Source organism: Neolamprologus multifasciatus, chromosome 23, assembly GCF_963576455.1.
Source record: "Neolamprologus multifasciatus chromosome 23, fNeoMul1.2, whole genome shotgun sequence".
NCBI lineage: Eukaryota > Metazoa > Chordata > Actinopteri > Cichliformes > Cichlidae > Neolamprologus > Neolamprologus multifasciatus.
Genome location: NC_140460.1, coordinates 40,883,153 through 40,906,074, shown reverse-complemented (window position 1 = coordinate 40,906,074; position 22,922 = coordinate 40,883,153). Strand labels below are relative to the sequence as shown.

Genomic DNA, 22,922 nt, shown 5'->3' with positions numbered 1-22,922 from the left:
CATAACATCCTTATAGAATATGATGTAACACTATAGATCAACTTAGCTCAGAATATATAAAGCATATAAACAATTACAGCAATATGATGCAACAAACACAGCAGTGCTACTGATCCAAAATACTCAAAGCTTCATAGAACTGAAACAAACATTTATTTTTAGCTCCATTCAGCTGCTGATACATACTTTAGGTTTCTGAACATTAAACTTGTTGCTGCCTTTCATAGTGTGTAACTTGAAGGCCCTGAGTACTTTCTCTGACAGGGGATTTCTAAGAATCACCCCACAGTTCTTCAGCTTGAGACACCTGAGTTAGAAAACACAAACACTGCAGTTGTCTTTCACTCGCGAGGGCAATCATGGACGCACCTGCGTCTCATCACTGTCTGCGTGCTTTATTTATACTTGTCTGTGTGTCTGTGTGTGTGTGTGTGTATGTGTGTACAAAGGTAACAAAGTTATTCTAAGAACTCAGAGCTGAGGTTCCCCTTTTCTAAGTCTGCATGTTCTTTCAGAAAAGAGGAAGCTGTTAGTTGTTTATCACAAAAGAGTTCATGTCAAAAGTCACGTAGACATTTGGTTGCTTAGTGATCCTAAAAAAGCACATTTCATGAAGCTGATCACATTATATAAAAACAATTTTCCTTTGACTTTCTCCCACACTGAAAACACTGGAATGATCAAATTATTTGAAAATTACCTAATAAGACTGATTCAGCACAGATAATTAGTTATGTTAATCTTTTCTAGCAGTCCCTCACAAACAGGGAACAGTCTGTCTATTCTCTCCATCTGTCAGCTGCTGCTGGCTCTTCCTCCTCCTCTTCCTCACACACTGCTGAGTTTGTCCTGGTGGATCATCAGGGGTGCAAAGCCTCACAGATGATGTGCAGCAGTGGGTCCCTCAGTCTGTCCTCACTCTGGACACTTGCAATTGTCACACATGGAAATCAAATGTGTGATAAGCTGCAGGATTCAAACACAAGTGTAACTTATAAACACATGTTCATACTTTTATTCCACAATCAGAGAGAAAGAAAAAGAGAGAGAGTGCAGGACAGACACACAGGTGACAGTCTCAGGTGTACACACTGCTACAAACAGGAGGATTTAGTGTTTGTGTTATTACGAGTGCTAAACAAGAAGAGTTCCCAGATGGTACAGTGGACACATGTGTGACTGCTGTGATTAAAGCATCTTTCTTTCAGCTTAACGAGTGAACCGTCAGCTCGTTCAAACACACGTTAAAGTCCGTTTGGCTCGACACCACCGAACAGAGGCAGCAATATAACATAGCTAACATTAACAGTGCAGTGAATCCTGCTTGTGCCGTGATATTCAGGACTGCAAACCGAGCAGCATCACTGACTTTCAGCTTGTTGTGTTTGTGGATATATGACTGACTTTAATTATCCACAAAATCATCACATTCTCTGTGAGATTAAGGTCGACTATTGAACGGCACATATTTTAAAGTAAAGGCTTTAAAACCAAATTAGTACAAACGTCACTAATGTCACATAACTTTGCCAACATGTGGCCAACAGGAATGTTTTAATGTTATTCACTATTAAACATTCGCACATAAATAAGTGACATAATATTCAGTTCTTACTTTTGAAAGTTTACTCTTTGGCCGCTCCGCTTCCACTTCTATGAAGTGTCTCCCAGTGCACTTGTTAGCATTGTCACTACCCGATCCATACCGGAAACCTGATCGGTACCCCGCATGCGCGAAAGGTGTCTACTTCCGGTTGAAGCATTTTACGATAGCTACAGGTCAGAGTATCTGTTAAGATGTTAAGAATAACAAGTATCTCTTAAAATGTTTCCGATAATGAAACATTTAATATAATGTAGACAAAAACAAAAAAATAAAAAGATAGTGACAGATCGGGACTCCCAATCCTTACTGCGCATGTGTAAAGTCGGACCGTACAAATCGGGTCTACCCGATCCGTACCGCGCATGTGCAGGGGTTTTCTTCTTCTTCTGTTCGTTTAATGGCAGTTTACTTCCCAGTGTCCGAGGATACCGCTACCTGCTGACTGAGCGAATGAACCCTATTGTAAACTGAATTAGCGTCATTACAAACGTGTGTTAAATTTGATTTAGTGATAATCGAGTGTGTTTATGCTTGTCTGTGTGGAGAGGATTGTTGGAATAATGATGATGATGTCCGCTATCACTGTCAATTGTCAGTAAACACTTCATCTGGCTGCTGAATCTTCATGTGACATATTAGAAAGTCTGCATTATTAATTCTGTCATTAGGCACCATTCTTCTTATTTTACGGCGCTGTTGTTCAATCGGGGGACGCTCTCTGTTGAGGAGAAAAGCAAAAATTTGTTGCAGATACAGATTATCCATTGTTTAAATGTCCTGGTAGTCAAAAAGGAGGCAGAGCTGTTGAGAAATGCTAGGAGCTAACTGGGCGCTAACCGTATCTTTCAAATATATTGAATGTCACGATGTTGGCAAAGAGAGGACGTGACGTAAGATTTGCGCATGCGGGGTACTGATCGGGATTGAATTCTGGACTTTGGCCGAAGAGACCGGGTGGGAGGAGCCGGCGTTGATAAGTACCCTTTTGAACAATGTTTGTGACGATTTAAAGGGGGAATTGCTTATGAAGGAGTTACCCGCTTCTCTTGATGACGTTTTATCACTGTGCATAAAGGTGGATGAGCACTTACGAGCGCGCCGCGGATTGAGAAACTACAACACCCATAAGCCCCCAGGATACATGGAGATGGCCTCCAGCAGAGGTGCGGTCGGAGGCGGAGTCCTTCGGGAGAGGGAGGACGAGACCGAGGGCGAGCAGCCTATGCAGTTAGGATGCTTCAGGTTATCTCCCGAGGAGCGACATCGCCGCTGGATGGCCGGTGAGTGCTTTAACTGTGGCCACAAGGGCCATATTGCCGCCACATGTCAAGCACGGCCAAAAGATCGTGCCCGCCGGTAGTGAGGAGAGTACGGGTGGGCGAGGTTTCCTGCACACGGTCTCCTCCGCGTTTAATGATTTCAGCCAAGCTTACTGTTCACTCGGTTCCTCATCCACTCCGCGCATTGATTGATTCAGGGGCGGAGCAAAGTTTCATTGATGCCACTCTGGCCCGTAAATTAGGCCTCAGCCTCACAGCTCTGCCACATACGCTTCAAGTCACTGCCCTCAGTGGCCAGCGCCTTCCTGATATCACCCATATTACAGAGCCACTAGCTTTAACACTTTCTGGCAATCACACGGAAACCTTACAGTTGTTCGTCTTTAAGGCGCCCCTCACTCCGTTGATTTTGGGGTTTCCCTGGTTACAGCAACATAACCCCGTACTGGATTGGAAGAAGGGATGCGTTCTTGGGTGGGGGGAGGGGTGCCATATGACCTGTTTGAAAGCCGCCACCCCAGCTATTACCTCACCCACTCCCTCTCCAGCATCCGACCCCCCTGACCTCTCCTCTGTCCCATCTGTCTATCATGATCTGGGGGAGGTGTTTAGGAAAGACAGGGCTTCCTCCCTACCCCCCCACAGACCATATGATTGTGGAATAGACCTACTGCCGGGTGCGTCACTTCCCAAGAGTCGACTGTATAGCATCTCACGACCCGAACGGGAAGCCATGGAGAAGTATATTACTGAGTCTCTTACTGCAGGAATAATCCGCCCCTCCTCCTCCCCCGTAGCTGCAGGATTTTTCTTTGTTGAGAAAAAGGACAAGAGCCTGAGGCCTTGTATTGACTATCGTGGTCTTAACAGCATTACTGTGAAGAATAAGTACCCGTTGCCTCTGTTGACCTCGGCCTTTGAACTGCTTCAAGGGGTCACGATCTTCACCAAACTGGATTTACGGAACGCATACCACCTGGTGAGAATAAGAGAGGGGGATGAATGGAAGACGGCTTTTAATACTCACTTGGGTCATTTCGAGTATCTAGTTATGCCGTTTGGTCTGACCAACGCCCCTGCTGTTTTTCAAGCTTTGGTTAACGACGTGCTCCGGGATTTCATAAACCATTCTGTTTTTGTTTACCTTGACGACATCCTCATCTTCTCTCGCTCCGTTGCTGAACATGAACGCCACGTCAGACAGGTCCTGCTTCGCCTCCTAGAGAACCGGTTATTCGTCAAGGCTGAAAAATGTGAGTTTCATGTGAGCACGGTTTCTTTTCTGGGCTATGTCATTGACCGTGGCAATCTCAAGGCTGACCCCGCTAAGGTCCGAGCAGTCGTTAACTGGCCAACCCCTCCCAATCGCAGGCAGCTTCAGTGTTTCCTGGGCTTTGCGAATTTCTACCGTCGTTTCATCCGTGATTTCAGTAAGGTCGCTCTCCCGCTAACCCGTCTTACTTCACCTAAGGTTCCCTTCCACTGGGACGAGCCAGCTCGCCGAGCGTTTGCCCTCCTTAAGGACCGCTTCGCCTCTGCCCTCATCCTTGTTCAGCCAGAACTCACTCAGCAATTTGTCGTGGAGGTGGACGCTTCGGATTCTGGCGTGGGGGCCATGCTCTCCCAACAGCATGAAGGTAAACTCCACCCGTGTGCTTACTATTCACGGTGTCTCACCCCTGCAGAACAGAATTATGACGTGGGGGACCGGGAACTCCTTGCCGTCAAGCTTGCCTTGGAGGAATGGCGCCACTGGCTGGAGGGCGCAGCCCAGCCTTTTGTAGTGTGGACAGATCATAAAAATCTGGAGTATATCCGATCAGCAAAACGGCTCAATGCTCGACAAGCTAGGTGGGCCCTGTTCTTCACTCGGTTTCAGTTCACTATTACTTACAGGCCTGGATCTCGCAACACCAAACCCGATGCTCTCTCTCGTCAATTCACGGTCTCCGAGGACGTTGCCCGTGACTCTCCCATTCTCCCGCCCACTTGTGTTATCGGAACGCTGACCTGGGAAATAGAGACTGCCATAAAGGAGGCCCAACGAACGGAACCGGACCCTGGAACCGGCCCGCCTGGATTGCTTTTTGTTCCCTCCTCTGTTCGCTCCCAGGTGCTGCACTGGGCTCATACCGCCAAGTTTACCTGCCACCCAGGGGTCCACCGCACCATCTCATTCATCCAACGTTTCGCCTGGTGGCCCACCCTCACCAATGACGTCCGTGAGTACGTCGCTGCCTGTCCAGTCTGCGCGCAGAACAAGACTGTCAACCGACCTACCGCTGGTCTGCTCCGGCCTCTACCTACACCAAGCCGCCCCTGGTCACATATCGCTATCGACTTTGTGACAGGCCTACCACCGTCCTCAGGTAACACAGTTATTCTCACCATAATTGACCGTTTTTCTAAGGCTGTACACTTTGTCGCCCTCCCCAAGCTTCCCACGGCTCTGGAGACCGCCCGGCTCCTAACAACCCACGTCTTCCGCCTCCATGGGATCCCCACCGATGTTGTGTCCGACAGAGGTCCGCAATTCACTTCCCGCGTCTGGAAGGAATTCTGCTCCGCCCTTGGGGCTCAGGTCAGTCTCTCCTCCGGCTTTCACCCGCAGACGAATGGTCAAACAGAGCGCGCGAACCAGGAGCTCGAAGCGGCCCTGCGATGTGTGGCCTCCACCCACCAAACCACCTGGAGCGAACAGCTCCCTTGGATCGAGTATGCGCATAACAGCCTCACTTCCTTGGCCACCGGTGTTTCCCCCTTCGAGGCCTCTCTGGGTTTCCAACCACCCTTGTTCCCGGCGATTGAAGGTGAGCATTTTGTGCCTTCGGTTCAACGGCACCTCCGAAGGTGTCGGCGTGCCTGGAAGGCGACGCGGACCACTCTTCTCCGAACAGCGGACCGGAACAAACGCCTGGCGGACCGCCGCAGGACCCCGGCGCCAGCATACACGCCTGGGCAGAAGGTTTGGCTGTCGACCAGGTTTGTTCCTCTCAGGTCGGAATTGAAGAAGCTGTCTCATAACGTTTTCCACGTGTCTCAAGTAAAGCCCTGTCTCTCCAGTCCTTTGTGCCCTCCTTCCAGGGCCCCGCCGCCCGCCCGGATCATCAACGGCCATCCGGCGTTCACCGTCTCTCGGATCATGGACGTCAGGCGCCGGGGGCGCGGCTTGCAGTATCTGGTGGACTGGGAGGGCTACGGTCTTGAGGAGCGCTCGTGGATCCCGCGGGCGGCACTGCTGGACGACGACATGTTGCGGGAGTTCCACGCGGCTCACCCGGAGAAGCCTGGGGGTCGCCGGGGGGCTCCCGTTGGGGGGGGGGGGTACTGTCACGGCCAGGGGATCGGCAGGCCGCTGACTAGTAGCTCTCTTGCTCTCTCTCTCTCTTGCTCTCTCTCTCTCTCTCTCTCGCTCTCTCGCCAGGGCGGAACTCATGGTGGGTTCACGCCTTCGGCCCACACCCCTCTGAAGAGGAAACACCTGGGCCTCATCAGCACAGCCAGCATTTAAGCCAGGGAGTGGCTTCTGCTCATCGCTGAATCGTTGTGTGTGACTCACATCCCCTGGACCCGACCCTGCCTTCCCCGAGTGGATTCCTTTGTGTGAGTGTCTGGAGAGAGTCAGAAGAAGAGCGAGTGTCTTTTCCCTCCCTGGATTACCCCGGAGCCTTTTCCCCTGTCACTGCTTTGTATATAGCACTACCCCCTCTGCACTGTTTGTAAATACACCTGGTGGAATTGTAATAAACACTGTGCCTCTGAGTCCTGCGTGTGAGTCCTCCAGCGAACCCTGACAGTTTCTGTGCTGTGATGAACTCTGAAACCTGACTGAAACTCTTCAAATAAACCATTCCTCTGCAGATGAAAAACGTAAGAAAATCATGAGCCATAAACATAACTCAAAAGTCTTATTCAACACAGTGTCGCAACTTACAGAGAGTAAGTCAACAACTGCTGCTCTAATTTGATGGCTCATGACTTTCTTACGTTTTTCAGAGACAGGGCTGCAACACTTAGGAATCAGATTACTCCCTCCCCAAGCTGTTCATTAGACTACTCAGGTGCTTTGCCTGTTGGTGCTGATAAAGTGTTCTTTGACTTCAAGGTTATTTCCCTGTAGAGATGGCACGATACCACTTTTTTATGTCCGATACCGATATCATAAATTTGGATATCTGCCGATACCAATATGAATCCGATATAGTGTGTTTTTTAATCAATAAAACTGTTTTTTTAAATATCTTGCTTTTATTATCAATCTAATAAACTTAAACCTACTCCATCCTCCCTATTCTGGTATTTTAAAGAGTAAGCAACCTAACTAATAGGGCTCCAAAACTCCCAGCAAAAACAAAAAAAAAATAGGGAACCACCCCCCACCCTCCACCTCATGATGCTTAATTGACTTAACCAACTTTGATTTGATGCAGTGTGAAAAATATGCACAGAAAAAAATTATTTTTCAAGAATAATTAAATAGATTCATAGACTGCACAGATGGTACCTTCCCAAAGGAAAAAGTACTATAGCTTACTAGTAGGGGTGCAACAATACACAAAATTCACGGTTCGGTTCGGTTCGGTTCGATACTTTGGTGTCACGGTTCGATATTTTTTCGATACACAAAATGTTCATGCCTTTTTATTAATTTGTCATTTATTAAATTTTCACGGCACATTCTGCACCACCTCTCTGTGCGTTCATCATTTGTTTGAAGCCGGCTCACCTCCTGCAACCACTTTTCCGAGAATACGCGATTCTTTTGTGGTTCGGACTCCTGACATTTCTTTGGAGGTGGAGGAACACCAAAGTAATTGCTTAAAGGAGCTTCTTTGAGAAGAGTTCTAAACAGAGTTCTAAACAAATGTCTGTCCTCCTCCTGAAAATCGTATGTATGCAAACACGCGTTGCAACTTCTTATCTTGTGCGCGTTTTTTATTTTGACAGCGAATGCGCACCTGCGGACCACTTATGTGTAGACCTGCTTATTTAGCTCGTCATATTGCAGCCACAGAAATTCTTTTGTCCATGAAACCATAAAGCTGCACTTTCTTTTTGCCTTATAGTCTGATTTGTCATAACTTTTCCGTTTTGTCGTAAGCTTTTCTTTGGCTGTCACTTCTTCACCCTGACCTGTCTTATTTTGCTCAGCAGAACTAAAATATATATCCTGCTGCTTTTACACACGCACTCACATAACGCTCAGCGATTCTCTGCGCGATCAACCTCTCACATGTTTAAGCTTGCTGCGGGAGATTTCACTTGTCATGTTTGCATAGTAAGCTAACGATTGATAAGACGATGTCAGAGGAATTGGTGCGCAAATTATCATCACTCACCAATCGGTGCTGTCGCTCTCTATACACAGTTCGCGCGATTGCAAAGTGAAAGCAAAAAACAAGCGCAAATTCAAACGCGATTTCAATATGTCACATATTGACAGTGGCTCACCGATGCCAATGACATAATTACCCAGCTACATTTCCGAAAGAATGCAAAAGCATTGACATATATTTTTCCTTCCTACGATAGGCCGACGAGCAGAGAAGGGGCAGAAGGGCAGCCCGACTGGAAAAATCGCTAGCCCCGGGACGTCGGGCTAGCGATTTTGCGAGCCCTGTATCTGATTGAGGAATCACTCATCTTTGGAAAAGAGAGTTTATTACAGAGAAATGGCTCTTTCCAAAATAAAAGCTATACTATACGCTTCTTCTGGGCTATATTCTCAGCAGCATATTAAACATATCAGGTCCCCATAAGGAGAATCATGTGCTAACGGCTGTCTAAATGACTCGGGTAAAGTTTGTATGCGTGCTTGTTGTTTTTGTCTGCTTCCACTTGTCTTTGCACTAGGATGCTATAGGGTAAATGTGCAGTCATATTCGTTGTGTTCCCACTAGTGCTGTCAGCCTTAATCTGAAATGAGGTTAAGGCCACAACACGGCAAATCTCCGTTAACGAGCTACCGTGGATTGCCCCGTGTGTGGGGCTGGACAGCGTCAACACGTTAACGAGCTAACTGCGCTAACACACTAGTTCCCACTCATGTAATTGAGCATTGCGTGGCACATCTGACATACTGTTTTACTTTAGTCTATGACACGCTTACCTTCAGGGTCATACATCACATGAAGACCAAAATAGTTCCAGACGCCAGATCTGAATGAGGGTGGGGGAGGTTCAATTTGCCATGTTGCAACAAGCTTAACTTCTGTCTAGCTAGCTTGCCCTGCGCTCAGTGAATCTGTGTTCGACTACTCCTCCTAGGCTGCACTGTCGAGCGCAGATCCACTGAGCGCTCAACACAGACAGCATCGTCAGAAGGAAAGTTGATAAAATAAATTAAAAATGTTGTATTGTCCCAGGGATCCCAGGGGCTATGTTGTCTGGGGGCATTTGCCCCCTGGTAGGGTCTCCCATGGCAAATTGGTCCTGGGTGAGGGACCAGACAAAGAGCGATTCAGAAGACCCCTATGAAACTCCTCCGTGAATCGCAACCTTATCGTGGTGGAGGGGTTTGTGTGTCCCAGGGATCCCAGGGGCTATGTTGTCTGGGGGCATTTGCCCCCTGGTAGGGTCTCCCATGGCAAATTGGTCCTGGGTGAGGGACCAGACAAAGAGCGATTCAGAAGACCCCTATGGAAAAAAACACCGAGGGAACAGTTTACCCTGCCCGGGATAGGGTTACCGGGGCCCCGCCCTGGAGCCAGGCCCGGGGAGGGTGCCCGAGGGCGAGCGTCTGGTGGCCGGGCCTTAGTCCATGGGGCCCGGCCGGGCACAGCCCGAAGAGGAGACATGGGCCCATCCTCCCGCAGGCCCACCACCCGCAGGAGGCGCCATAGGGGTCGGGTGCATTGTGTGCCGGGTGGCGGCCAGGAGCGGAGGCCCTGGCGGACTGACCCCCGGCTGCCAAGACTGGCAATAGGGACATGGAATGTCACCTCTCTGGTGGGGAAGGAGCCTGAGTTAGTGCGTGAGGTTGAGAGGTACCGGCTAGATATAGTCGGGCTCACCTCTACGCACGGCTTGGGCTATGGAACCAGTCTCCTGGAGAGGGGCTGGACTCTGTCTCAGTCTGGAGTTGCCCCTGGTGAGAGGCGGCGGGCTGGGGTGGGTATTCTAATATCCCCTCGGCTTGCTGCCGGTACGTTGGGGTTTTTCCCGGTGGACGAGAGGGTTTGTTCCCTGCGCCTTAGGGTCGGGGAACGGGTCCTGACTGTCATCTGCGCTTATGCGCCGAGTGGCAGTTCGGAGTACCCAGCCTTCTTAGAGTCCCTGGGGGGGGTGCTGGAAGGTGCTCCACCTGGAGACTCTGTTGTCCTGCTGGGAGACTTCAATGCTCACGTGGGTAACGACAGCGAGACCTGGAGGGGCGTGATTGGGAGGAACGGCCTCCCTGATCTGAACCCGAGCGGTGCTTTGTTATTGGACTTCTGTGCTAATCACAGTTTGGCCATAACGAACACCTTGTTCGAACATAAAAGTGTCCATAAGTGCACGTGGCACCAGGACGCTCTAGGCCGTAGGTCGATGATCGATTTTGTAATCGTATCACCAGACCTGCGACCATATGTTCTGGACACTCGGGTAAAGAGAGGGGCTGAGCTGTCAACCGATCACCACCTGGTGGTGAGTTGGATCAGGTGGCGGGGGAGGACGCTGGACAGACCTGGTGCACCTAAACGCGTAGTGAGGGTGTGCTGGGAACGACTAGCAGAGGCCCCAGTCCGCGAGATCTTCAACGCACACCTCCGGCAGAGCTTCAACAGCATTCCGAGGGAGGCGGGGGACATCGAGTCCGAATGGACCATGTTCAGCGCCTCCATTGCCGAAGCTGCTGCATTGAGCTGCGGCCGCAAGGTGGTTGGTGCCTGTCGTGGTGGTAATCCCCGAACCAAATGGTGGACACCAGAGGTGAAGGGAGCCACCAGGCTGAAGAAGGAGTCCTATCGGGCTTGGTTAGCCTGTGGGACTCCGGAGGCAGCCGACAGGTATCGACAGGCCAAGCGGAATGCGGCTCGGGCAGTGGCTGAAGCAAAAACTCGGGTGTGGGAGGAGTTCGGAGAGGCCATGGAAAAAGACTTTCGGACTGCCTCGAAGAGGTTCTGGCAAACCGTCAGGCGTCTCAGGAGGGGAAAGCGGTGCTCTACCTGCACTGTGTATAGTGCTGGCGGAGCGCTGCTGACGTCGACTGAGAAAATTGTCAGGCGGTGGAAGGAATACTTCGAGGACCTCCTTAATCCCACTGACGCGTCTTCCAAGGAGGAAGCAGAGTCTGGGGATGAGGGGAATGACCCGCCAATTTCTGGGGGCGAGGTCACTGAGGCAGTTAAACAACTCCTTGGTGGCAGAGCCCCTGGTGTTGATGAGGTCCGCCCCGAGTTCCTGAAGGCTCTGGACGTTGTAGGGCTGTCCTGGCTGACACGCCTCTGCAATGTTGCGTGGAGATCAGGGGCAGTACCCGTGGATTGGCAGACCGGGGTGGTGGTCCCCATCTTTAAGAAGGGGAACCGGAGGGTGTGTTCCAACTACAGGGGGATCACACTCCTCAGCCTCCCCGGGAAAGTCTATGCCAGGGTGCTGGAAAGGAGAGTTCGTCCGCTAGTCGAACCTCTGATGCAGGAGGAACAATGCGGTTTTCGTCCTGGTCGCGGAACACTGGACCAGCTCTTCATCCTCTCGAGGATACTTGAGGGTGCATGGGAGTTTGCCCAACCAGTCTACATGTGTTTTGTGGACTTGGAGAAGGCATTCGACCGTGTCCCTCGGGGTGTCCTGTGGGAGGTGTTGCGGGAGTATGGGGTGTCTGGCCCATTGCTACGGGCCATTCGATCCCTATACAACCGTTGCAAGAGCTTGGTTCGCATTTCCGGCAATAAGTCGGACTCGTTCCCGGTGGGTGATGGGCTCCGCCAGGGCTGCCCTTTGTCACCGGTTCTGTTCATAATTTTTATGGACAGGATTTCTAGGCGCAGCCAAGTGGCGGAGGGCTTTCGCTTTGGTGGCCTCAGGATCTCATCTCTGATCTTTGCGGATGATGTGGTTCTGTTGGCTTCATCGGGTGAGGGCCTCCAGCTCGCACTGGAGCTGTTCGCAGCCGAGTGTGAAGCAGCGGGAATGAGGATCAGCACCTCCAAATCTGAGGCCATGGTTCTCAGCCGGAAAAGGGTGGAGTGCCCACTCCGGGTCGGGGATGAGGTCCTGCCCCAAGTGGAGGAGTTCAAGTATCTCGGGGTCTTGTTCACGAGTGATGGGAGAAGGGAGCCGGAGATCGACAGACGGATTTGGGCTGCAGCTGCAGTAATGCAGACGCTGCACCGGTCCGTCGTGGTGAAGAGGGAGCTGAGTGTAAAAGCGAAGCTCTCAATTTACCGGTCGATCTACATCCCTACTCTCACCTATGGCCACGAGCTGTGGGTAGTGACCGAAAGGACGAGATCGCGGATACAAGCGGCGGAAATGAGCTTCCTCCGAAGGGTGGCTGGCATCTCCCTTAGAGATAGGGTGAGAAGTTCGGCCATCCGGGAGGGGCTCAGAGTAGAGCCGCTGCTGCTCCACATCGAAAGGAGCCAGTTGAGGTGGTTTGGGCATCTGGTAAGGATGCCCCCTGGGCGCCTCCTGGGTGAGGTGTTCCAGGCATGTCCCACCGGGAGGAGGCCCCGGGGCAGACCCAGGACACGCTGGAGAGATTATATCTCTCGGCTGGCCTGGGAACGCCTTGGTGTTCCCCCGGATGAGCTGGAGGAGGTGGCTGGGGAGAGGGAGGTCTGGGCCTCTTTGCTTAGGCTGCTGCCCCCGCGACCCGGCCCCGGACAAAGCGGATGAAGATGGATGGATGGATGGATGGATGGTATTGTTCGATACATATGCGTACCGAACCGAAAGCACTGTATCGAACGGTTCAATATCGATACGAGTATCGTTGCACCCCTACTTACTAGGGTATATTAGACTTAACAGTTACTATATACAGTAATGGACTTCTATACATTTTACATCAGATTAAAACTTTGGGTGTAAGATTCGGATAATTATTTATTAAAAGCTTGACATTTTAAATGAGAGTAAGAAAGAAAAGTATGTCTTTGTGCCCCCTTTTCCCTGTTAATGCCCTATCGGCCCCCCTGGCTAAACTTTGCTAGATCCGCCCCTGCACAGTTACCAGCCGTCAGCTACATAGAAAAGGATCCTGGTTAGGGATGGGTATTGATAAGATTTTCACGATTCTGATTCCATTTTCGATTCTGTTTAACGATTTGATTCTTTATCGATTGTTTTTAAAAAAGGAGCACACTAAGGTCGATTAGCTTAGAACTTTGTTTTATATCTTCTCTTTGAACAAGATAGAAATTTAGGAGTAACATGGCCTTACAAACCCAACAGTGAGATCTTAAGAGATCCACATCCTGTGGCTCTTCAATGGGGTGTCACAGGGTCCCCGGGGAAAAAAATTGTAAATGGAAAATGGCCTGTATTTATATAGCGCTTTACTAGTCCCTACGTACCCCAAAGCGCTTTACATATCCAGTCATCCACCCATTCACACACACATTCACACACTGGTGATGGAAAGCTACATTGTAGCCACAGCCACCCTGGGGCGCACTGACAGAGGTGAGGCTGCCAGACACTGGCGTCACTGGGCCTTCTGACCAATGTAAAATAATAAAATAAATATTCTTCTGTTGCAATAACAAAGTATAACATAAATTATTCTGTAGCAATTACACAAGAATATCCAGTAATGTCCTTGCCTACAATTAAACACATTCACTTACTGAAAATAGGGGGCATCTGCTGTGGCAAATGGCTGCAAGACTTTGAACACAAACTTAGTCACTGCTCGGTGACATTCGTCTATCCTGGCCTGAAAGGAGACGCTACCGGTAGACTGCAGCGAGAACTGCCAGCATCTGAGCCAGACTCTGTCTCTCTCATCATGGTCACCTAAATGCACAGTAATGGCAGGTTTTGTAATAAGGCAGATCGCGCTAACATAATATGCACTGTTAATTGATTATTTACCTGCCGCATTAACGGGAGAGGACGTGCAAACGTTACCGCTGCTGCTGGGTTGAGATTCACGAGTCCGGAGCGGAATTAAAAACACGACATTCATTTAAGGTCATCGTGTGTTTTGTGAGCAAATGCTTTTGCATATTCGTAGTGTTTCCTCCCTTAAATGAAATATCTACTTTGCAAGTATTGCAAGTTGCCCTGTTGTCATCTGTTCTGATCATTGATCAGTTTCATGATTGAAGTAGCAGCAGGAGAGGGAGGGAGAGAGAAGAGGCAGTCGCTCCATATATCTGAATGCTTTACAAACATTCAGAGATGAACTTACACACTTGTTTTACTTCTCTCTGGGATAACTTCCTCGGAGATGAAATGCCGGGTTGGTAGCGAGGCTACAAATACACGCAGCCGCTCTATCACGTGACGCATACTGCTGCGACGTGCTACGGTTATGAGCCAAGTTACGCCATGTCGCAAGTTTTTGATATTTAATGGATCGGATTACATTTTTAATTTCTCTCCAATATCCGATCCAGTAATTTATGTCAGTATCGGAGCGATACGTAATAACGGATTGGTCCATTATTAAGTAAGGTTGTAAAAGCAGCTCGATGTACAACCTGTTCTTTGGATCCTCTACCAGCCTGGGCTATAAAGGAACTGAGGTCAGTATTAGGACCCTACATTCTGTTTCTTTTAAATACTTCATTGACGACCGGAGTCTTTCCTGAATGTTTTAAATCAGCTGTGGTAGTACCAATCTTTAAAAAGCCTGGACTGGATGTTGACATGGTCGCAAAAAGGGCAGGGTATCGTCACTGATTTCTAGAATCGATTTGATTCTGATTCACAAGGTCTTGAATCAATTCGATCCACAATTAGATTAGATTAGATTCGATTCGATTCATTTCAATTCGATTCAATTTGATTCGATTCAATTCGATTTAATCTGGGAAATTTTGCCTCAGACAGTCAGAAATTTTATAATTCAGATCAGTACATTTACATATTTTTATATCTATAAAAAGGAAGCTGACACTCGCAAGACTTTATCAAAGGTGTGAGCATCACAGCAGAGGCCTTTGTGTCAAAGTAGCTGAAGATAAAACACAGAAAAACATGAAGGTGGTTTTCCTGTTCTGGGATTTTATAAAAATATTCTGCAGTAGATCAAAAACGAAAGAAAACCATTAATCAACATATTAACGTTACCTCTGAAGTTACAGCGGTTTTATTAGAGACACGGCTGAGCGTTTTGCATTTTGCATAATTTTAAAAAGTTTAAATTTGTTCAGAAGCCTGTTGAACAGCAGAAATTAGGTTTTCTTTTCGGAAGTAAGTAAAAGAAAAAAACAGCGGCCGACAGCGCTGTAACAACAGTAGACTTGTGTGTAACAAGCAAGCGAATAATGCAGAAAACAGATTTTTAGACAGGAAACTGTGAGAGAGAGAGAGAGAGAAAGAGAGAGAGCTGTGCATGAAGTGTGATTTTATCGTGTTGGAAGCAAAACAGCAAAAGTCAGAGTGAATTCATGACGATGTTTATGTGAAGCGTAGTTTGGATCTTCTTTTGCTGCTGGTTCAGTCAATATTGTTTGGAGAGAGATAAAACAAACAGCTTTAGAATCACCGTAAAAAGGACGTAAACACAAAGCTCGGAGCCACCGAAACATCAGAATCAGCGAGCTGTCAGCTTTCAGCCCCGACCATGTCCGTGCCTTCGGGTGAGAAAGGTGACATCTCACTGATTCTGATGCGTTGGCGGGTCCGAGCTTTGTGTTTACGTCTTTGTGCAGAATCCGTGTTCCTGCTCTCATTTACTGTTTCAGCTGTTTGGTGGTTGTTAAAGTTTTGTGAGGTTTAACCTGAGATTCTGGTGTTTCGGGCAAAATAAAATTATATTAAAAAATTGATTCAGGATTTTAATGAATCGATATCACGTTATCCAAGCCAGAATCGATTTTAATTGATAAATCGATTATCAAAACCCACCACTAGTCGCAAACTATAGACCCATCTCACATCTGTCTTTTTTATCTAAAATCTTTGAAAAAGTGTTTTTTAAGCAGCTCACTGAGCATCTGTCAACTAACAATCAGTTTGAACCATTTCAGTCTGCTTTTAGACCAAATCACTCCACAGAAACAGCTTTAGTCAAAGTGGTAAATGATCTGCTGGTAAATGCAGACAACGATCGCACTTCAGTTTTATTACTGCTGGATCTAAGTGCTGCGTTTGACACTGTGCATCACTGCATTTTATTGGATAGGCTTGAACATTTTATTGGAATTACAGGAAATGTTTTATCATGGCTGAGATCTCACCTGTTTGGGAGGTCTCAGACTGTTAGTTTTAAAAACGATCTCTCCGAGACTTGTGCAGTGAGGCATGGGGTCCCTCAGGGCTCCGTACTTGGACCATTGCTGTTTTCTATGTACCTGCTGCCTCTTGGTGTTCTTTTACGTTCTTTTAATGTAACCTTTCATTGTTACGCTGATGACCTGCAGCTTTATGTTCCTTTAACCATTGGAAATTGTGCTGAAGTCTCTAAACTAGAATGTTGTTTATCTGCAATTAAGGGCTGGTTATCAGATAATTTCTTGCTCCTAAATACTGATAAGACAGAGTTGATGGTCATCGGGCCACACAAATTTCAGCACTTGTCCCAAAATTTCATCTTGAGAATTGATGACAGTGTCATAAATTGCAGGAACAAGTTTAAAAAAACTTGGGCGTGTGGTTCGACATGGTGCTCTCCTTTGAATCTCATGTAAAAGAGATAACAAAGACCGCCTTTTATCATTAGAGGAACATCGCTAGAATCAGACAAGTTTTGTCAAGCGACACTGCAGAGGTTCTTGTCCATGCATTTGTGTCTTCCCGTATTGATTATTGCAATGCTCTTCTTTCTGGCCTACCAAAGAAAAGTTTTAGACGTCTGCAGATGGTGCAAAATGCAGCTGCTCGCATTTTAACAAGAACTGGGAAATTTGAGCACATTACCCCTGTTCTGAGATCTCTTCACTGGCTACCTTGTCAGGTTCGAGCAGATTTTAAGGTCCTGCTGCTCACCTACAAGGCTTTAAACGGATTGGCACCTTCATACCTCTCCGACCTTTTACACCTTTATGTTCCATCTCGTGCTCTCCGATCTCAGGAATCTGGTCTTCTAAAAGTTCTTAGAGCCAGAAAAAAGACAATTGGAGAGCTTTTTCTTTTCATGCCCCGTTTCTGTGGAACAACCTCCCTCAAGATATTCGGCAGGCTGCTCTGTGGAGGTTTTTAAAACCAAGTTGAAGACACATTTGTTCACCCGATCCTACATGTCTTAATTCTATGGCTTTTAGTTTTTACATTTTTATTGTTTTTAACTTGTATTGTGTCTTTTACCTGTATTGCTATGTATCACTTTTATTTTATTTATCTCTTTAGTTGTACAGCACTTTGTTTGAAAGCGCTTTATAAATAAAGTTATTATTATTACTATTATTACAAGGTCCACATTTATGGGAACATCTGCTACAGATATGGGAGAATATTTGATTTCTATTGTAGACAGAAGCCACGGGTGTGTTCAGTCAAACGTTTAGAATAAACTTTGGTCTATAAATGTGTTTCATGATTTATTTTTAACTCCAACTGCTTATTTGTACTATGCTTTCATTTCAGAGTGCAATGAGAAATAAAAAGGATATTTTCAATAAAACTGTCACGATCCTGGGTCTGTGACTCAGTGTTTTCTGTTTTGTATTGTTAATCTTTGATTTCATGATGAATCTTTGTTTATTCTTACGTTTTGGTTCTGTGTTTTGTTGTACCTCTAAGTTCAGTCTATGTATTTCCTGCTTTGTTGTGAAGGTCCGTGTCTCATGTCAGTGTGTTTAGTTTGCGTTTCCTCTGTCTCATCTTGTCAATCACTCCCAGCTGTGTCCTCCTTCTGTGTCTCATTCCCTCGTTATCCCTCTGTGTATTTAAGCCTTGTGTTTGCCTCTGTTAGTTGCTGGTTCGTCTGCGTATCTGTCAGGTTCCTGGGTCTCGTGATCTAGTGGTTTCAGTTCTTTGTGAATTTTGTATTATGTCAGTTTCGTTTGTGAGTTATTCTATGCTTCCTAGGTTTTGATTCCCTGCCCCCCTTGTTTCTCTTTGCACTCTGTTCTGTGTTTAGTCTTCTCTGTCCATTTGTTCCGCCCTGTGTTGTTGCCCTCTGTGTCTCCCTCTGTGTAACTGTCTATATAGTGATGTGTTGTGGTGCTTTGCTCCCACCCCTTGTGTTCCGTGTTTTCGTCTTCCCTTCGTGTACTTCTTCATATTCGTGTACTATTAGTTTTCCCAGTTTAGGTTTTTGCTTAGTTTCCATGCTCACCTTCGCCATTTCTGTTTGTATCACCATGTGATGAATAAACTCACTTGCATCTGAGCTGCCTGCATAAAGGGTCCTTTAATAATTTACACACGGCTCACAAACCGTGACAAAAACACTTGAAAAATTGGGCTGTTCTAAAACGTTTGATGGGTAGTGTGTATATATTTAGTTTATATATTTTCTTTATTTATAATAGTTTGTTTTATATTGTAGCAAAGTGTTACTTGGATACTTCTCTATGTGCTTCTTTATGTGCAATTTTGTTGCATTCTGAGCCTTAGAAATGTATTGGTGGTAGTGATGAACTGCTGTTAGAATCAAGTTAAATTCTGATAAATCAGACAATTACCTCTCCAGCTGTTGTTACAGTCTTTGTTTATCGGATCCTTACAGGGTAAAAGATGACGACACCTAAAGAAATCCTTCTGGGGACTTTGAAGGATTTGGGACGTGATGACTTTGAAGAATTTAAGTGGCATCTGAAGAACGGGTCTGTAGAAGGTTTACCAGCAATCCCAGAGAGTGAACTGGAGAATGCAGAGAGGACGGACATAGTGGATCTGATGTTTGATACCTACTCTATCAACACTTTTGAAGTCGCTAAAAATCTTTTGGGGAGGATAAACAGGAATGAGCTGTTGGAGAATTTAAATAAAACCATCCCAGAAACCAAAGGTAAGTCAGGGAATGACTAAACAAAAGACATATAAACAATAAAAACATTAGTTAACATTACACAGGTGCCATAAGCATCCATATAAATAATAAATCCAAAACACTTGCCAACACTTTCAGGAGTGAGAGACTGCAGAAAGCCAACAGTTTAAATGTGTTTTATGCATCTGCACAAATAACCTCCTGTGTACACATGAAAATCTGCTCTTTGGGTTGGTTTGATTAAAATGGGACCAGCAGCAGGTTTTCTGCCCATTTTACAGATTTATATTGTCAGATTGGTTTTAGAGCTGTTTTATCAACATAAATGAGGCGACAACAACAGTTTGGGACACGTCACAAATATGATCAAAGTGCTTTTTCTTAAATCTATTTACCAGTTGAAGGTAAAGTTAAAAAGAATGGCTGCCATTTCTTTCTGCTGTTTGGAGACCCAAACAAAAAAATGCCCAGACAGTAAATGCTTTTTATTATGGTTGATAAACAGGACACTGAGGTGATTGGTCAAAGGTTGGAGGAAAGCCACAATTCTCCTTATATGACTAAAATCCACCATCTCAGCTCACGTTTTTTCTTCTGCAGCTTTTCTGGGAGATTCCACTTCAGCCTTCTGCTGGCAACGCTCCCATTACCATGCTTCCCTTAGGCAGCATCATTAGAAGACATAGCATACATTTACACTGCTATGCAGATGACACCCAGCTCTATCTGTCAATGAAACCAGATAACACACACCAATGAGTTAAACTGCAGGAATGTCTTAAAGACATAAAGACCTGGATGGCCGCTAACTTTCTGCTTCTTAATTCAGATCAAACTGAGGTTATTGTACTCGGCCCTGAAAATCTTAGAAATATGGTATCTAACCAGATTCTTACTCCGAATGGCATTACCTTGGCCTCCAGTAACGCTGTGAGGAACCTTGGAGTCATTTTTGACCAGGACATGTCCTTCAACGCACATATTAAACAAATATGTAAGACTGCGTTCTTCCATTTGTGCAACATCTCTAAAGTTAGAAATATCCTGTCTCAGAGTGACGCTGAAAAACTAGTTCATGCATTTATTACTTCCAGGCTGGACTACTGCAATTCATTATTATCAGGATGTCCAAAAAACTCACTGAAAAGCCTTCAGCTAATCCAAAATGCTGCAACAAGAGTCCTGACAGGGACTAGAAAGAGAGAGCAGATTTCTCCTGTATTGGCTTCCCTTCATTGGCTTCCTGTTAAATCCAGAATTCAAAATCCTGCTCCTCACATACAAGGTCTTAAATAATCAGGCCCCAACTTACCTTAATGACCTTGTAGTACCATATCACCCTATTAGAGCACTTCGCTCTCGCTCTGCAGGCCTACTTGTTGTTCACAGAGTATTTAAAAGTAGAATGGGAGGCAGAGCCTTCAGTTTTCAGGACCCAAAAAGATAGTTGGGGTTTTTTCTGTTGTATTATTGTAGATTCTTTACCTTACAATATAAAGCACATTGGGGTGACTGTGTTGTTATTTCGAGGAATTAAAAAAAAAACTTTTATACTTGAAATTCTTTCATTTATTCATTACTGGCTCCATAGTGTTGTTTATATAATATGTGAAATGTTGCTAGTATTGATTTGGTGCTGTATAAATAAACATAATTAAATCGAATGTGTCTCTATAAAACCTGCCCTCAGTTATAACCCAAGTGTCAGGGCTCAATGGCTCATGAAAAGGAATGGAGTCAACCACAGAACCAAAAAACGGAGGCTGAGTGACTTTTAAAAGAAATGTATTTTACTAGATTTCTTGACGGAGAAAGCTGAATCACGGCTAAATTCAACAGCAAGCGAGGTATTATGAGAAGTGCAGAGCTGAGGCCAGAACATAAGCTGAGGCAGGTCAAAGGAACAACAGGGGCAGAAACGGGCGAATAGAAACTATCCAGGATCACTGGAACAAAGGAGATAATAATCAGAGTGGTCCACAGTGTAGTGAATGAGTCCAAGATTTAAAAACTCAGAGGTGTTACGTGGCTGCAGGTGGGGATCAGCTGGAGGAGGAGATGAATTAAATCTGGGTACAGAGTGAGATGTGGGTGCACAAGGAGGCAGGCAGGTGAGGATGGCAGTTTGCAAGAGTGAGTTTTCCCAGCAGTGGCAGGCCAGAATCCTGAAGCGTGACTTATGGCGAGAGTTGGAAGATATATCCAGGTGCCGACTAGGGAACAGGAAAAGAGGGTTACGCGAAACAAGCTGAGGAGCACAAGACAAAATGTGAGGCAGAGAACTGACTGTGGTAAGCAGACAATCTGGAGAAGGTTCATTGTGAGTGCTGCTCATAAATACTGCCGGAGTAATTGGCAACAGGTGAGGAGCAGGGAGGAGTGAGGAGGGCTCCACCCAGGGGAGGAGAGCTGATGCTGTGGAAAGTTACTCAGACTCACCTGGATCATGACACCAAGAGTCCAGTGAACTGAACACATAACCACAGTAACCAGAATGCAGTTTTCTCATTTGTGTCATTTGCTGTTTATTCATGCAGAGATTCTCACTGAGTGTCAGCTCAAATTCAAGTCAGACCTGAAGCAGAAGTTCCAGTGTGTGCTTGAGGGGATTTCTACAACAGAAAACCAGACCCTTCTGAGTCAGATCTACACAGAGCTCTACATCACACGGGGAGGGACTTCAGAGGTCAATGATGAACATGAGGTCAGACAGATTGAAACAGCATCCAGGAAACCAGACAGACCAGAAACAACCATCAGACAAGAAGACATCTTTAAACTCCCACCTGGAAGAGATAAACCAATCAGAACAGTGCTGACAATGGGAGTGGCTGGCATTGGGAAAACAGTCCTAACACAGAAGTTCACTCTGGACTGGGCTGAAGACAAAGCCAACCAGGACATCCAGTTCATGTTTCCATTCACTTTCAGAGAGCTGAATGTGCTGAAAGAGGAAAAGTTCAGCTTGGTGGAACTTGTTCATCACTTCTTTACTGAAACCAAAGAAGCAGGAATCTGCATCTTTGAAGACTTCCAGGTTGTGTTCATCTTTGATGGTCTGGATGAGTGTCGACCTCCTCTGGACTTCCACAAAACTACAATCCTGACTGACCCTAGAAAGTCCACCTCAGTGGATGTGCTGCTGATAAACCTCATCAGGGGGAAACTGCTTCCCTCTGCTCGCCTCTGGATAACCACACGACCTGCAGCAGCCAATCAGATCCCTCCTGACTGTGTTGGCGTGGTGACAGAGGTCAGAGGGTTCACTGACCCACAGAAGGAGGAGTACTTCAGGAAGAGATTCAGAGATGAGGAGCAGGCCAGCAGCATCATCTCACACATCAAGACATCACGAAGCCTCCACATCATGTGCCACATCCCAGTCTTCTGCTGGATCACTGCTACAGTTCTGGAGTTTGTCATGAAGAACAAAGAGAGCAAAGATCTGCCTAAGACTCTCACAGAGCTCTACCTACGCCTTGTGCTATTTCACCTAAAAACGAAGGACATCAAGTATGATGGAGGAGCTGAGACAGAGTCATGCAGGAAGATCATTGAGTCTCTGGGAAAACTGGCTTTTGATCAGCTGCAGAAAGGAAACCTGATCTTCTATAAATCAGACCTGACAGATTGTGGCATCGATATCAGAGCAGCCTCAGTGTACTCAGGAGTGTTCACACAGATCTTTAAAGCTGATGAGTGCCACATGTTCAACAACGTTGTTTACTGTTTTGTCCATCTGAGCATTCAGGAGTTCTTTGCTGCTCTTCATGTCTATCTGACCTTCATCAACTCTGGAGTCAACCTGCTTAAGAAACAATCTCCTCTCTTTAAAATTTTCCAGAAAACACTTACTGTAAAGACTTCTACCAGAGTGCTGTGGACAAAGCCTTGAAGAGTCCAAATGGGCACCTGGACTTGTTCCTCCGCTTCCTCCTGGGTCTTTCACTGCAGACTAATCAGAATCTCCTATGCATACTGACACAGACAGGAAGTAGCT

The 22,922-nt window shown here is 46.5% G+C and overlaps 2 protein-coding genes across 2 annotated transcripts in view; both read left to right on the top strand.

Moving 5' to 3' along the window:
* LOC146492353 (protein NLRC3-like) overlaps positions 1–22,922 on the top strand; it is a 306,715-nt gene that overhangs the window by 51,975 nt on the left and 231,818 nt on the right. The window lies entirely within an intron of this gene.
* Positions 1–22,922, top strand: part of LOC146492365 (protein NLRC3-like) — a 25,681-nt gene extending 2,759 nt beyond the window's left edge. Inside the window, exons 2-3 of the mRNA XM_085151063.1 lie at positions 18,659–18,940; positions 21,460–22,922. Coding sequence (XP_085007189.1) covers positions 18,667–18,940; positions 21,460–22,817 — 1,632 coding nt within the window. The 5' untranslated portion in view covers positions 18,659–18,666 and the 3' untranslated portion in view covers positions 22,818–22,922. The remainder of the gene's footprint in view (positions 1–18,658; positions 18,941–21,459) is intronic.